General features: G+C 35.8%; 1 protein-coding gene across 1 annotated transcript; it reads left to right on the plus strand.

The window, feature by feature from the left end:
- The first annotated feature begins 5,175 nt into the window (after window positions 1–5,175).
- Window positions 5,176–16,697, plus strand: LOC117339789. Its single transcript, XM_033901499.1, has 6 exons — window positions 5,176–5,301; window positions 6,723–6,938; window positions 13,537–13,773; window positions 14,624–14,872; window positions 15,883–16,014; window positions 16,602–16,697. Exons 1-6 carry the CDS (start codon window positions 5,176–5,178, stop codon window positions 16,695–16,697), a joined length of 1,056 nt encoding a protein of 351 aa, XP_033757390.1.
- Window positions 16,698–16,901: the final 204 nt, after the last annotated feature.

Genomic DNA, 16,901 nt, shown 5'->3' on the forward strand with positions numbered 1-16,901 from the left:
GTCACAAGCGTGAAATATGCCAAAATCTTTAAACAACTTTTTCTTGAAACCAAGAGGCCCAGAGATCTGATATTGGGTTTGTAGCATTCGTGGGTAAATGGCTATAACGATTGTTCAAATGGTTGATACTGACCTTCATTCAAGTCCACAGGGGTTAAGAATGCTAAAGTTTTTAAACAACTTCTTCTTGATAGCCAACAGGCCCAGATACCTGATATTGGGTTTGTAGTATTAATGTGTAAAGTGCTATAGCCATTGCTCAAATGAATGATCTTAACCTACATTCAAAGTCCTTTGATTCAAATATGCTAAACATATCAAAACTCAGATGGCCGTTAAGTCACACGGGCCTGTTGTTTACCCTACTGTCTAGCTCGTCCCACAAATGCTCGATTGGGGACATATTTGGACTGTATGGTGGAAATCAAGAACTGCAACATTGATGGATAAAAGGAAGAACGTGTGGTCTGAAGACCTGATTCCGATATCTTATTTCAGTGAGATTACCATGGATAACCACGAGAGGTGTTTTCACGTCTTGTGATATCCCTGGCCATACCATAACAGATCGTCCGGGACTCCACTGAATCTGTCACTTTCCGGAACGCAAGCGTCAGAATATCGCTCGCAACGACGTCGGTAGACACGTTGTCGTCCATCTGATGTGTAAAGCGGAAGCAAGACTTGTCAGTGAACATCACACGTGTCCAATGAGCATATGCTTCTCTCTTGACGTTGCGACGGAAAGCGCGGACATCAGCTCCTGGGACGGTCACCCTATCTCCATGTGGCTCTGAGACACCCAACTAAACGGGATATTGTTGTCTCGTGCACACAATATTACTGGACTACATGACCCTGCATTATAAGAGCGATGGCCCCAGCCCTATCGAATACACTCAATCGCGGCATTTCGCTGTACAATCCCTTCAAAAAGAAATGTTTTGTAACTGATCTGTGATGTTCAAATGTTCGATTTTTAGTGATTTACCAGCACATATGACGCAAGAGTACTCCGGATGCACGCTTTCCTGAAAAATCTGCTGAAAGCATTCAGCGTTGAGAAATTGTGAAATTAAATTGAATGAGGACCATCTGTTTATAAGTAATATAAGAAAAACCGATTATGCGTTTCTTTTTTCCGCTAGTATATATAAATATAAGAAAAGTGAGTCGTAAAAAAAGCCATTTCACCAGGTATATTGACCCCCCACTCCCTCTCACTGCATCGTTTATAAAGATGTTCCAATTGTCCTGTTCAAGTATCGGTGCATTGCCAGTCATGTTTCATTGGGGGAATTTACAAGGCAACTGCCTGCTTTTTTTCTGAATTCTATTAAAACAGACTTGAATTATCATTGTTGTATTGGTCTTCTCAGCTTTGCAGAAACTCCTCGATGGATGCCTGGCTAAAAGGGTGCCCGTTATTGCCGTCGTATGTGTTATTGGAACTACAGAGCATGGAGCCGTGGACCCAGTCGATGCTATTCTGAACCTTCGAGCAGAGTATCGGACCAAGGCGAGTAACAATTATAATATTGCAATCATTAGTACAATCAAGATATTGGTAATAAAGTACCACTAAATGACCTACTTAAATATCTACTGAAAGGATAAAGAAACGCAATCCGAATCTGAAAAAGAAAATATGTTTTATTATGCTTGATTAAACTTCATTTACATTACATCTTTATGTAATTCAAAATCACAAAGTAGCAATTTCAAACTTACTAAACACAACTTGTCATTTGGGATGAATAAAAATTTATGATTCGCATATCTGGTCATGACATTAGAGTAATTATAAATTATAGTAGTAGTAATTAAATAATTATTCGATGTTTTATAACCAACCCAAAGTAACTGATTTGGTATCACACAATCCGTATAGAATTAATCCTGGTATATTTTACTCACTTTGCCACCCGTATGCATGGAAACTAATAACGGAAGTTTTTTTTTGCGATGAAACCACTATTTTAAATTGATTTTCACAATAAGGTATGTAAACACTGTAAATTAATTTGTTACAGCAGGAAATTCATGATTTTTTTAATGAAATAGGATCAGCTGACAGTTTAAAGCTTGACATGATATGTGACTATTTATTGATTAGCTGAACTTGGGCTTATTTGTTTTGTTTATTTGCTGTGTTTATCACAACATACTCATGAACAGTCAGGATCATTTTAGGCTGGGTATCCTTGTAATAGTTGGTGACTAGCTCATTGAACAACATTCTGTAGCAAAACTGGATTGGGATGAACAGCGTCGACAAGGTAGCTCAATTGTTAGAGCATCCGGCTAGTTTTTGGGAGTCCCGGTTTCGAACAACGATCTGGCCGTGCATTTCCCCTCTCCTAATTCAACACAGGCCATGAACTCATGCTTAGATGCCAATTGATGTCTCATAATAAATTTAAGTGCCATACTCAAACAACTGTAAAATTATCAAATATATAATACACTGGTTACCTCAAAACCTTTAATTTCCTTTTGCCAGTATCAACTTTTAAATGTTAGTAAGGGTTTTAGATGTCGCGTATGTAAAATTTAAGTGCAAGTGAGAAAATTAACATTAAAGCGGAGAAATTAAAGGTAATGTGAGGAAATTAAAAGTTTCGGGGTTACCAGTGTTATCAGATTACCGTTACATAATTAAGAAACTTGACACGAGTGTTCATCAAGTTTATGGGGTGTGCAATTGACCCTTTTATTTGGTCAACTAAGATGACTGCCACAGGCTAATTTTCCTCTGACTGGTGATATTTAGATATTGTTTGATTTCGATTAAAATCGGTTTATAGATGTTTTAGGGAACTGCAAATTCTATTGCATGGGTATCGTTGCCATATCAACCATACCAAGGCTTCTGATTGGTTGAAGTTTAGATATTGGATTTTGATGAAAAGTGGTAAATAGAGTATTAGGTGAATTCAAATTCAACCACATGGGTTTTATTAAACTTTAATTTTTCTATGAATGATGACCCTTGCGCTGGAGATAAGGTCACAATTGAGAAAACAGAGGTAAGTACCCCAAGTCGCCATAGACGACTGAATGGAGTTCGGCCAGGGACAAACTGCATATGGAGATGGTTAGGGTTTAGGGAAACAAACTTTGTATAAAATTGATAGTGAATTTTGACCTAGATCTATATCTTGTCTAGATCATCATTGGCTAATGGTAAATCAGTTCTGTATAAAGACTGGGTCTGTTCCGCCAGGGGCCTGTTAAAGTCCCAATACTGTGAATTTAGCAAACTCTTCGAAATCAGATTATTTTGTAGAAATATAGCGTTTGCCATAATAACTGAAATATAAAGATTAGCGATACAGGCCCTTTGGTGTTTTTTTTAAATGTATGTTTTGTTTTTATTTATTTTTTTATGTTTGTGTTATATTTCAGACTTGAGTAGTGGTACAAGATTGTGTTAATTTAAGGTCTGTGTATTCAATTAAAAGATTTAAAAATGGTTCGTTGCATGCTGTACCCTGAGGCTGATGCGACGGCTTCAGTTAATAGGATTGTATAATGTTGAAATGGTCCCTCGTATACGTACCACCTTTTCTAGGCGCCTTACCTTTTTACAGATGTTATGTTACAGGGCCTAAATTTTTACCTACTGGCCGACGCAGCGTGGGGTGGGTACTATACGACCATAATAAGAAATTTACCTGAAGATGACCAGCTGCTACCACCATTTCCCATCAACGACTACGTGCGTAAACAGCTTTCCTGCCTGAAAGACGTTGACACTGTGACCGTTGATCCACACAAATCAGGATACTGTCCATATCCAGCAGGAGGTCTGTGTTATAGGTAATAATGTTTGAAGAATTTGACCATTGTGACCGTTCTTATCCAGCTAGAACTCTTTGTTATTAGAAAGGTGAAATTTGAAGGATTTAACCAACTCGGATCTAATACAGCAGGCAGTCTGTTGTAGATAAGGTAAATTTGAATGATATGAACATTGGGACCGTTCTTATCCAGCACGACGTTTGAGTAATAGACAACTTAAAATTTGAAGGATGTGGCCACTGTGACCGGTCTTATTCAGCAAGAAGTCTGTGTTTTGGGTCAGGTAAAGTTTGAAGTTTATTACCACTTTGAACGTTCTTATCCAGCAAGATGTCTGTGTTAAAGTATTTGTTATAAGTAAGGCAAAGTTTAAAGGACATCGGCGCTGTGACATGAGATTTGTGCTAAATGTAAAACAGAATCACTTATTATCATCATATCGTATAACATCTGTTTCCTTTCTCCACTGTCTTTTTGTGTTCATTACTGCTTCCTTTACAATTACAACACCCATAGTTCTAAAAACTGCTATATACGAATATCAATAATGTTGTGCTGGTATGTACATTACATTGTACCCAGCAGTATATTATCAAATTGAACCATTTGCGTATCATTGATAGGCTAACTTGATGATAGTTTGAAATAATTATGCCATCAGTTCTAGATATAATTATTGGGTCTGCACCACATTTTCTACTGATAAATATGTTTACTACGTGACAGAGAGACATAAAAGGGTCATACGGAGAAATTTAGGATAGTTTCAGAAAGGTTGAGATATAAATATAAATATGGAGGCATTTTTTAATTCATTCCTTTAATAGTTTTTTGAAGTTTTCTTGAAATCTAATTGTTATAAAATAAATTTACATTACAATTATATATATTGGTATAAGTTGAGCACGATATTTCTTCTAGATGCAATAATGATATTTCCACTTCAAATCTAAAAGATACAACTATAAGCTGAAACTTTTCAGGGTTGGTTATAGCATAAAGTAATTAACTTTTGGTTTTATTTAGAAATATACAACAACATATTTTGGTTTTAAATCAATCATAATAACTCTTTGTCGGCGCAGTAGTCAAGTTACGTTTGCTTTTGTTTTATTTAAGTATCATTGACTTCTCCGATAAGGAGCGACAATGTTCAATTCAGAGATGGACCTACCTTCCTATTCATTTTGGTTTGAATATTTATCGTTCAAGGCTGTTGACGCCTTTCGTCTTAAGGAAAAGTATTATCTTGATGATATTAATGGTTGCTGTTGTCGATGAAGTAAACGATGAATACTTTGCCATGGAACACTTATGTACATATCATTTTCACAGCTTTATACTCTTATTGTTTAATGAAGGATCGGGAAGATGAAATTGTCTCTGGCTTTCTCTGCTGGTATGCTGCATAGCGCATCTTACCTGAATACCAATTGTTTTGGACTTGAGACATCGAAGCCAGGAGCGGCATCCGCTGGAGTTTACCTGGCACACAGGGTAAATATCAAATCCTCATTTCCCCAGCTCATTGACATACAAAATGTATGTACGGTTTACATCACGCGGAAATCGACGTCGATAATAAAGGGCTTGAAACTTAAGGAAACAAGGAGATTGATACCTTAACTCGTTTTTCCCTGAGAAAGTTCTTATACAATGTTATTTACACAGTAATATTCCATTATCATCTTAGATCTCATACTTTATTTTGTTTACCAAGCATGTAGATTTATGTTGTGCCACATTCTATTGCTTATTAGTGTATTCATGTACAGTATACATTGTTGAACTTTGTTGCAACTTCAACATTCCGATAAATTCACACTATTTACAGGCTACACAATATGTTTGCACTGCCTGGCGTGAAGGCTTCATTTAGTATTTTTCAGTGGTTTTGTTAGTTTTCAATGTTTGAATTGATGAGATATAGTACAACAACATCAAATAGTACTAGCTTTGACAAGTTTTTTACGAATAGGGCAAGTTACGCATATGTATTTTACTTTCCCTTTGTCACCGTATTCCTGATTCAAGCCGGGATGGGTTGGCATGGCAACGATGGAGGCCGTGGTTTCAATACATATATTGAATCTACATGATTCTGAATGTCTTTGAAAATTATTTATATATTATATTGAATTAATAACGATTCGTTGCATTCTTGTAGTTATGTTCATTCGTTTCTATGCCGCCTATCGACACTAAACACATAACCATTAACACCGATCGTAGTTTTTGCCAAAAGTACAACCTTGTATCCAACTTATAAAATGATAAAACGAGGCATTTGGGATAGGAAATCAACTCATTCGTGTAGATTTTACTGTGCGCCTGAGTGTTTTTTCGCGACAAATGATGGAAAGTTCGAATATATGGTAAAAAAAAACACCGTGGTAAAACTTTTTCCGACAACAAATAAAATCTTTTGAAGGGAAACGTTAAAATCAATCAGATGCATAGGAATTTTCAGGTGAATATCGATATACACTTTCAATTGATTACAGATACCCCGTTGAAAAAAAAGTGATTTAGAGGTCGCACATATCTAACGGTGTTAATGTTGTTGCACTTACTAGTCACGTGACCTCAATAAATATGCAAGTGACCTGAAAGGCCCGTCGTTATACAGAAGGCGATGTGTACTTTTATTTTAAATGCTTATTGTGCACGTACAGCATTGCAAATCAGTAAATAAAGACATTGGAAAACTAGTAAAGTATTTAAGGTACTGATATACTATGGGACAGTATTAACAGTGATGCTTTATTGGAATTGCTTTGGAAATATAAAGAGACCTACAACAAATATTATACCTTGACTTTGCATTCGTCAATGCGACAGTTACTAAATATAGAAGTCTCGAACAGATTCTTCTTATTTTAATCAACGGATATTTTCTGTTCGCATACATTTTGCAGGTTATAGGGCTTCACAGTTCGGGTTATGGGCGTATCCTAGGACAATCAGTGTTCGGTGCCAAATTGTTCTACTGTGCTTGGCTAACAGTGGCCAAACCAGATGACAACTTCGTATGCATCCCTTTGATACCCATTGATGAAGCATACGAGGAAGAAATAGCAAAACAGTTCATCCGAGAGAGAATTCTTGGAAAATCCTATGAAGACCTTTCTCTGGTATGTACTACTATGCTTAATTTGTAACTGTTATAGAAATATACATCTTCAGTCGATTAAAAGATAATATAATTGGATAATTACTTTCAATTCAAATACTTATGGACAACCCACATTGATAAATCAATTATTACTGGTCTACGTTTTAACGTTAGGTGAACATTTTTACAACTGTTGAAATCGTTGAATTATATTAGTATGTCTCTGACAGTGACGTACCCGAGTCTTTAACTTGCAAATGGCTATTTCAGTTTCACACTCAGCATTTGGAAGGGTATGATAACTTGTATTTCAATCTTGTGTGATGGACAAGAATGCAAATAACAAATTAACAGACATATCTCATCCTTTATTTTACTACGTGAAGTCTATTGTGTAATTCTACAGTTTGGAAACATACGAAACGATACTACATCTCGCCCATGCTTTCTTTACCATTCCATTTGCCTTATCTTTCCACAATTGTGTTAGACACAATTTATTCATTCCTGCAGGAAAATTTTTCTATACAATGATATTAACATCTGTAACGCATATTTTTTGTTCTGTTTTTAACATTAGGCCACTGTTCTTTTCTGACATGATATGCTCGTTAAATGCGCATTAGGTGGCCGTCGACTTTGGCCTAGATTAATGCCTTGCTTTAAGACTCATAAATTGGTACGTATCGACCAACCGATGCCAGGGTTTAAATGTATAATATAACTCTCATCTATCAGCTCCGTTCAACATTTTACTCCTGAATTAATTTGAACGACAATACTGTATGATTTTTGAAAACATTTCTTTAGCCAAGTTTGCAATGTCATGGCATTGGATGTATTTTCACTCCTTATATTTACACGACCTTTGGTTGGATGAATCCATCATAGTGACAGTAAGGTTAATCTCAAAACGTTTTTCTCGTTTATGCGAAAGCCACCTATTTAGCCTTTTTTGAATATACATCATCACTTTCTTCCTCGTTCAACTCGGCCCTGCAGGTAAGAATATTTTACCTGCTGCCCCCGTTGCTTGATCGTTGGAGGCGATTAGATTGAGAATCATATCTTTTCTCTTCTTTTTTTCTACCTTTTTCTTCCTACCTACTAGACATACCACATTCTTGAAAAAATTGATGTGGTGTTCTGTTGGCTGTCTTTGGCATAATTCTTCAGTCAGGTAGCACTATAAATCGCCAAAGTTCCGGACTATCACAAATAGATTTAACACGAGCAAACCGCAGCCTCCCAAAACACACATACGCATTCATCACACGCATGTATATCGCACGCACGGGAGGTCGTCTTTAAATGACCTCAGCTGTGATAGGACGTTAACCTAATAGAATCAAACATCGTCAACTCCCGTTGCAACGAATATATTTAGTCGGTACATGCAACAGTCTTAGTTTAGACCTAAAGTAACGTTTGGCGCTGTCGGAATATCGCAATATGAGAACTTTTTTAAACTGATGCAAGCGAGGGAAAACATAGTTGGTAAAATCTAAACACTACATCTAGATATTCATGTCTCATCGTGGCTATAGTTGTCACAAATCAGTTAGGAACATGAAAAAAAAGAATCATACAATAGTGAAGTGATTCGTCTGTATATCAGTATGAGTTAGTAAAGTAGCACTATAAATCCAATATCAATTCTTCACTAAAAAATTGCATTTGTATATAATTATCCACTTTTATGTTCAACATAATAATATAATCAATGTTATTTCAATTTTTACTGTATAGTTGGGGATTAATTTGTGCATATCACGCAACTCGTGTTCCTTTATTTAAGTCTACTGCTCCACTTTCCATTGGAGTGTTCTTTCTTGGGATACCGTTCACCTTTCGCAAGCCACCATGCAGTTTCTAGCACATCGTGAAGTCTTGGAAACACTTATAAATTTTCGCTAGCCATCGTGCAGTTTTGGCATCATTGAATTTTGTTTGCCTCGGGCTATCGGCTAACAACGCCAGCACAGCCGGCCATACGTTCTGTCTCCTACTTTATCTGGATAGCAGACATCCGTGACGACCTAGCTCAGCTCAGCGCCCAAGGGCAGAGAGGTCATCTCGGCAGTAGCGCTCATCCGCTTAGCTACTGTACTCATAGGTAAAATTTACCTTACCTGGACAACGATTTTAAATATTGACAATAAATGAAAATCACTGCATGAATCTCTGCACTAACTTTATCTAAATAAAATGGTTATATATACTGTCAAATATCATTTACACCAACAAGCGAATATATAAATATGTATTTCTTCCTTTTTCTATCCCGCAGTGACCAACATGCGAACAGTTTATGTATTATATCCATTACACTTTGGTAATATGGAAGTGATAACAATTGCCACTGACTATGATACATCCGCGATTAAAAAAGAATGTTAGGATAATTCCTTGCGTAATAAACGTCTTACTAATTTCAACTTCATTTTAATCGGCTGTACATATATTCGGTTAAAAAGAAAGAATAACATGTAATCGTATCACCAATGGTTTTCTTGCTATTTCTGTCCCGCAGGGCTTTCTGCTATATCACTATATGCATTTTATTGTAAATGTACATAATGTTATATCGAAATATGTTTAACTATGGAGTTAGATATATCTAATATGTATAGATAACGGAAAATTTTGTATGTAATATTTTGTAATGAATAGTCCGAATAATTAATTGAAACCCAAGTCTACATAACATGTTGCGTTTACGAAAGCGCTACGGTAAATATATAGGTCTGTGTGTAGGTCATATTAGGTCAAGGAAATCAATACATCTGCTTTTAAACAACATGTTATAGTTTTTATATCCATCAAACGTATTTTACACTTTTTCAGAATTTCCTAAGGTTAATTTGGACAAATGTGAATTATTTTGACTCGTCACCTACCATAATTGAGTGGCCGGTCCTTTCAACCTAACCCGCGAACAACACCTAGTGTGGCCTGTCCTACCGGATGCGATAGAACATGTTTACATGTGATACTTTGATTAGCTGGTCTTTATTAGATATTCTTAATTAGTCAGCGTCACACCAGCTCGAACTGATTGCATATCATTTTATCCTCTATACATTGTCTCATCCTAAAGTTGTTTCATGCACAATGTATTTTGTAAGTCACTGAATCAATGCCAAAACCTGTGTCACATATTTGTAGTATTTCTTTAATAGCTGTATTGCAACCCATTTCCCTTAACGTGTCTGTTGATCAAAATTCTTTGGTGTTTTTTTCGAAGCAAATCGCCACAAGCTGCCGAAAAACTTATTTCACGATCTCCATTTGACAAGTTTGGACTATCCGAATTAGGGTCAGTTAGAAATAATCACAGCTCGATCTGACACCAACTTGATAATTATTTTATTGAGAAAAAATGCACCTTCGAACTGGCCGCAGATTCAACTTGAACGGAGGCTAATCGTGTGCAATGAAAACAAGAAATATCCTCAAAAAGATAACTGAATGTTTATTACTACTACATGTACTATCTTGTACGTAATGTCTTTTTTATCTGAATGGCTGTTAAGTCAAACGTGATGAAATGAACTGAATTTGACTGGGCATATCTGTTGGCCGTATCATACAACCCGTGATTGTGAGCAGTCCCACAGTTAAGGCCTTTGCGATGACTTGATCTCTTTGAAATATGTCGTTTGGAAGTTACCCGCGCAGATGAGTAAGTTGAACGACCTCGGGGACCTCTGGTGGTAATAAGGGATGTACATGTATTGTCCAGGTGTAAAATATTGACATACGTACTATGCTGCCACAGGGATATATATGTAGTATATACAAGCCCACGCTGCAATATACTTTCCAATGTCACTCTCCTGACCATCTATAGTTCTAATCATCATTATTCTTTCTCATTATTACACCGTAATGAATCTGAATATCCCCGGGTTTGGAATATAAGAACTTCCAAAAATAATTCAATAGAGACAGAAGAATTAGCATCATATCCGCTATAATTAACATGATCCGTTTCACAAACTTAATTTACACTGAGAAAACACATGTACATGGAAAAAATGAATATACTTTATTATAAGAAATATACTTAATCAAATGTGTCGGAGCAAAACTATAAACAAGCAATTTCCAACCTAATTTCAAGATTCGTTCAATTACGCGTTCTATACCGTGTACACTACATGTTCTGCTAGTGGGACGGGATATGTAACTTCACGCCCGGGCATTGAGGGTGGGGCCCGGGAGGTAGCCAAATAACAATTATAATTAGCTCAACTTTAAAATCGCGGTAATTCAAACAATTTCCATCCTAATTTCAAGATTCTTTCAGATACGCGTTCTATATCCTGTACTCTACATGTTCTGCTAGGGTGACGCAAAATAACAATTATGATTAGCGCAACTTTAAAATCGCCGTAATTCAAACAATTGCCAACCTAATTTCAAGATTCTTATGACCTGTTGAAGCTAAATACTTGTATTGTAAATCTATGAACTGGAACAACATTTTATTTTCATTTTTGTAAACATGCTATTATGATGCTCGCACTCAATTCGACAACACTGCATATGGCGTTATTGAATATATAGCTAAATGAAACAGAAAGCATTTAAATATGCTTTAAACTTTTATAATCCTCCTCGGTACGGCATAACCGAAAGCGCAATAACACGACACAGTAATCAATCCTACCTACTTTGTAGTATATAATACAACACATACAAAGGTGAAAGTGTCTTATTCTTGAGAAACTGAAATAACTGGTTTGATTTGAAAATATTTCCAAAGTACTGAATTCAATATGAATACTGAATACACATTTGTATAGACTGTGAGTTGGGAATTCGTGCAAAGCCTCAGTTTTGTCGACAGATCGACGTAAATTTGGTGCTTTTATATTCATATTTTATTTCAAAATGTCACCAATTCCTATTTCATCGAACAACTATGAAATAATCTGAATAAGTGTATACAGCATATGCGAAATTATTGAACATTTCACTTTTCGTCGTTTTTTGCCCCCAGACATTTAGTATCTATGTTTATTTGCATGTTGCTCATGTACACTGTATCGTAATATCCTGTTATGGTTGGCAGGTCGGACCAGAGTTGAGATAAGGACGAGTCTTGACAAGGATTGTCATGGCCTGTATTAACATCAGCAAGTACGTCAAGATATATGCCTGAACTATTACGCTTTAAAAAACCCACACACAAGAAAATGCGTATTGTCAGTGTCTAGAAGAATAATATTTTACCACCGGAATGTAGCAATAAGTCATTACAGGGGTAAAATAAGCGAAAAAAGTTGTATTACAATGTATAATTATAAAATTGAAATTATTAAGATTTAGAATGATAAACGAAAGAAAAGACGTATACTCACTGCCGGAAGGAAACCATTTTTGGCTATCGCTATTTAAATGACAGGGATAATTGATCATCGTGGTCCATATCTGTAACAGGAAAAATCAAATATAAGTAGATAGATTTCTTTCCTATGAAGAAGATCGTGCGCGAAATACGTTTTTTTCCATTGAATGGTACATGCAAGTAAGATGCTGATGTAACCCATAGCTATCAGCTATTGTTAACAAAACGCATTGATTGCATACAGACAATCCCTTACTTGGTGTGTTATATATGTACGTGTATTCAGGGATATGTATATAAGCCCCTGATGTGTCAGAACCTCGCCGTTGAAGCCAGAGGTTATCATTCCCATTGGAACTCTTCGGTGATTATTAGTGTGGTGAACCACTGTTGTGTTACCTGTCGTTCCGGATTGCCGGTCTTCCACTTTGTTTATTAGTCTCGACGTCAAATAGACGTTTGTAAGTAACATATACCTAGGAGTTTAGAAGCTTTCTGAAACTCCTAGGTCTGAAATTGTTTTTACAGTATTTACACTATTCGAGACATGTGTGAAATATATTCGTTACATAATCGACAAATATGCTTTAATGTAGTGTGAAATGGTATACCTACTTTACACGTGCAGTACCAACAAATAGCACGTGCATGTTATCATTACATTGTATTATGTCTCTCTATACATAGTATTATGAAAATTAAAAAAAATGTCAATGTTTATCACTTGAGATGACCGCTCTGTGCCGAGCTGAGCTAGATCGTCACGGAAGAATGCTGTCTAGGTAAAGTATGAGGCAGAACGTACGGATGGCTGTGCTGGCGTTGTTGGCCGATAGATTCGGCCAAGGCAAACAAAATTTAAAAGTGCATCTTGACGCCAAATAAAACGTTGCTCCCAAGACTGCACGATGTTCTTGAAAGTGCACGCTAGCTTGCGAAAAGTGAATGATATCTCAAGAAAGAAAACATCAGTGTATTATTGGATGTGGAAGTTCGTCTGCTATGGTCCTCTTAAAAACATAAAAATCAATCTTTGCCACAAACAAATCCGCTACAATGCATCTGTTTTCACGCAATGCGATTTTGCGCGTATATCTTACAATACCGCTTTATCAATTTCTTATCTGCAATCTGCGCTCAAACAAGCCTGCGATTTCCCTCTTAATCGCCAGGTTATGTATGATAAATCATTGCGCCAAGCATACATATTCAAGGCAACAGGAAAACAGCAATGAAACAGTAAATCTTGAATGTACTGAAGATCCCGAAAGAAGCAACCCTTGAACGAGAGATACATGAAGATATGACAGAACACGAGGATACAACAGCAGACTTTATCGAAAACTACGAGAACTCTTTGATGGGGGCAGTATTATTAGGAACGGCAATCACTGAAGAAACCGTTTCAAATAATGTGAAGCCGTACATGAACTTCAGAACCAAGTCAGGCTCAGTTCAAGAAAGCAAAGGAAGAAAGAGAAAACATGTGAAGAAACCAGTAAGAATTAGACAAAAGAGGGTTAAGCAAATCAAACACTATATTCCCCGGGCCTAATCGGATATATATGTGGGAGGACGAGGATGTATCTAAGATGAAAAAAATCAAAGAGCAAGAGAAGTGTTTTGCAGGAATTCACACCAGAGGACATCCGAAAGTCAAATATTATAATGTTTACTAATTGGGTGATGTGACACTCGGTTCATCTCAAATTCTGTACCGAATCGGTTGCATTACGACCAGATAGAATAATTAAATACATCCATACAGTTTAAACAGTTGTTATAAAGCATAATTTAAAAAAAAAGTAAAAAGAAAAAAAAAAGAAAAACAAACAAACAAACAAACAAAAAACGTTTATATTTTAAGAGTCGTAATCAACGCGCCTATCAGTATATCCGAACCCTAAAATCACCCGAATGTGACGTACCACGGAATTGGGATATTCCGACTTCTGGTTTCAAAAGTAGGGTTAATTTCCATCTTCAGCTGTGATTACATTTTTCTCTCTAGCAATCTGTCCGCCCGTTCAGAGATTTTACTCTGAAAAGGTAATGTTTAATCCATCTAACTTACTTAGTTAAATTTCACAAATAAATATATGATTTTGGAACATATATTTATGCTACCACGGAATACGGGTATGTGACGGTATATTTTAAAAGAAGTAGAAAAGGAAACACTTACGAACAAATAACATTGTTAATGTTATAGATTTACAATACTCTGTGCCTCCAATGTAAACGGTATATACCCTGTTCATAGACAATGCTTTGTATATACTTGTAGAGATTTATATAATGTAAAAGGACATTAGAGATACGTTTTACATTTTTTTTTCTTTTGTCAGGATACCGAGGTCATGCATTTCCTTTCCAAGATCGGTCCTGATTTACCCATCAACGCCCTTGCTGTTAACGCTAAGGATAATACGTGTGCTGACAGATGTAACCGCCTCAACTTGGCGGTTTTTAACAGTCTGTCTCACACTGACTCCAAGGTTAAGAATGTTTGTGATGTACCACTATTCCTTACAAAATCGAGTCTTTCTAAAACAAAATGTGGAAAGATATTCGAAAGCTTTAGACAACGCCTTGGGGTAAGTTACATTCAGAAGATATATATATTCATATATAGAAACACAAATAACAAAGAAGGACAATTGATGTATCCGTATTGTCGTTATAACGACATTACCAATCATATGAAAACAGTAATAATATTGACGAACGAAGACTCGTGACTTGACCGGGTCTCGAACTCACGATTTACGGCATCTAATCGCCTAGCCAAAAGAAAACCCGCCGATTGTAACACTGCACCACATTAACTTTCATTAAAACATCTTTCAATGATAGCCAGTCCTATACCTTGACATGATCATAGAGAAAATTCTTAAAATAAATTATACATATATGGATGAATTGCACATGTATAGCATATATTAAAATCATATAAATCAAACCGTTAACCTTCTTATTAACAACGCCGTAGTGCGCGATACATTGAGATATAACATAGTAACACAAATAGAGAAGAAAGACAATTGAAGGATATGTGCTCTGACCAGGTCTCGAACTCTTATCTTAACCTATAATTGACTTTTAAAGTTACTTTTGAGATGTGAAAAAGGTTTTTCCCAGAAAATTCGTTTCAACTGTAGATGAAAGAGTTTCCACAATGTGTCCTTAAACTAAAGCAGCATAAGTATGAACCACCTTAGTGTCCATTGTTGTACCTTTAATCTGATGGGAAAATGTTTGATCCAAATAAGTTGAATTACATTTCAAAACAATGTCTAAAGCTATATCTAAATAATAATTACCAAATTGTTTTCCTTTTATTTTTCAAACAATATATGACAGTTTGTATGCCCAGATCATTTTGAATATTATTGCATATAAAAACATCAAAAGAAATAAGTTTACGATATGTTTCATCTACCTCGGTAAGCAACCAAAGAAATAAAATTTGTTCTTGATATTGTTCTTCATATTTTTGCAATATGATTTCAGCATAATGTCTTAATAATAAGATTTAATTCGCATATTTTGTCCACCGAATGATAATCTATTTCATATTATCTCATAGTATATATGTGTACTCTAGATATCGACTGAGTCCGGTGATGTGCTAATCTTCCTGAAGAACACAGTTATGAATCCCTGGACAGCGGCTGACGCCACAATACAGATGCTTCTACAGGAATTCCGAAACGTTGTTACTCAGTGCATTACGGAGGTGAGGGATATACTGATGTCTTATTTAGTTCTGTTAATCGAATCGGAGCTACTCATGGTTGTTATTTTCCAGTGTAAGTCATGGCAAAAAACAGTATGTTAAATACATGTTTATGATATTAAGGTTGGGACCAAACTGTAAATCCTTAGATGGCTTATTCCTGAAAAGAAAATAACATCTACATAATCATTAGTATATGATATAAGGTGTAATGTTTTGAAATTTGCTTTCTATATTCAGATTAACCTGTCTTAAAGAATACCAACATCGATGGAAAACATTCCCTCATCGAGATACCATGAAAGAAAGAAAGACGTGTCACTTTAATGGCACTTTTCACGTTTGCATGCCTGAACACTAATTCATTTCGTACTTACACTATGGACATAAACGTTATTGTGTCATCAAGATAAATCACCCGTGTAGCATTTTTTGTGGGTAAGGGTTTCTTGTGTAGCTGTTACACATACATTTGATATATCTAATCAGATTACCAAAGAATTATAAATTACCTCTCTTTGCAAATTTACATTGATTAAATATTTTTACATGTCAGATTTGGAAAATGTTGATTCTTATGAACTCAGGCTGAAATCATATTTGGTTTGAAGAACATTATGATCATCAAGTTGGCAGAACAGAAGAACAACAGAACATTTTCTGAGTCTATTTGTCCTTTATGATCCCTACCTTCTACCTCATAGGAATTATGTTTTCTATTATAAACTGTCATAATAAAATGTATAACCCCCAGGAAATTGTTTTGAGTCGGGTAACCTTAAAAATAGAAGCAAATGGGCATAATGCTTGATGTGATAATGAAATTTTTAATTATGTATGTACTAATCTGACAGATCTGCCGATTCAACATATAGTTGGTTTTCAAA

Source organism: Pecten maximus, chromosome 12 (genome assembly GCF_902652985.1).
Source record: "Pecten maximus chromosome 12, xPecMax1.1, whole genome shotgun sequence".
NCBI lineage: Eukaryota > Metazoa > Mollusca > Bivalvia > Pectinida > Pectinidae > Pecten > Pecten maximus.

Bases quoted from the DNA above. Each gene is read 5' to 3' on its own strand.
- LOC117339789 (XM_033901499.1), top strand. From the start codon at position 5,176: ATGAAATTGTCTCTGGCTTTCTCTGCTGGTATGCTGCATAGCGCATCT. The intron at 5,302-6,722 runs GTAAATATCAAA...TACATTTTGCAG, and splicing joins GAGTTTACCTGGCACACAGG to GTTATAGGGCTTCACAGTTC. The intron at 16,015-16,601 runs GTGAGGGATATA...TTATGAACTCAG, and splicing joins TTACTCAGTGCATTACGGAG to GCTGAAATCATATTTGGTTT.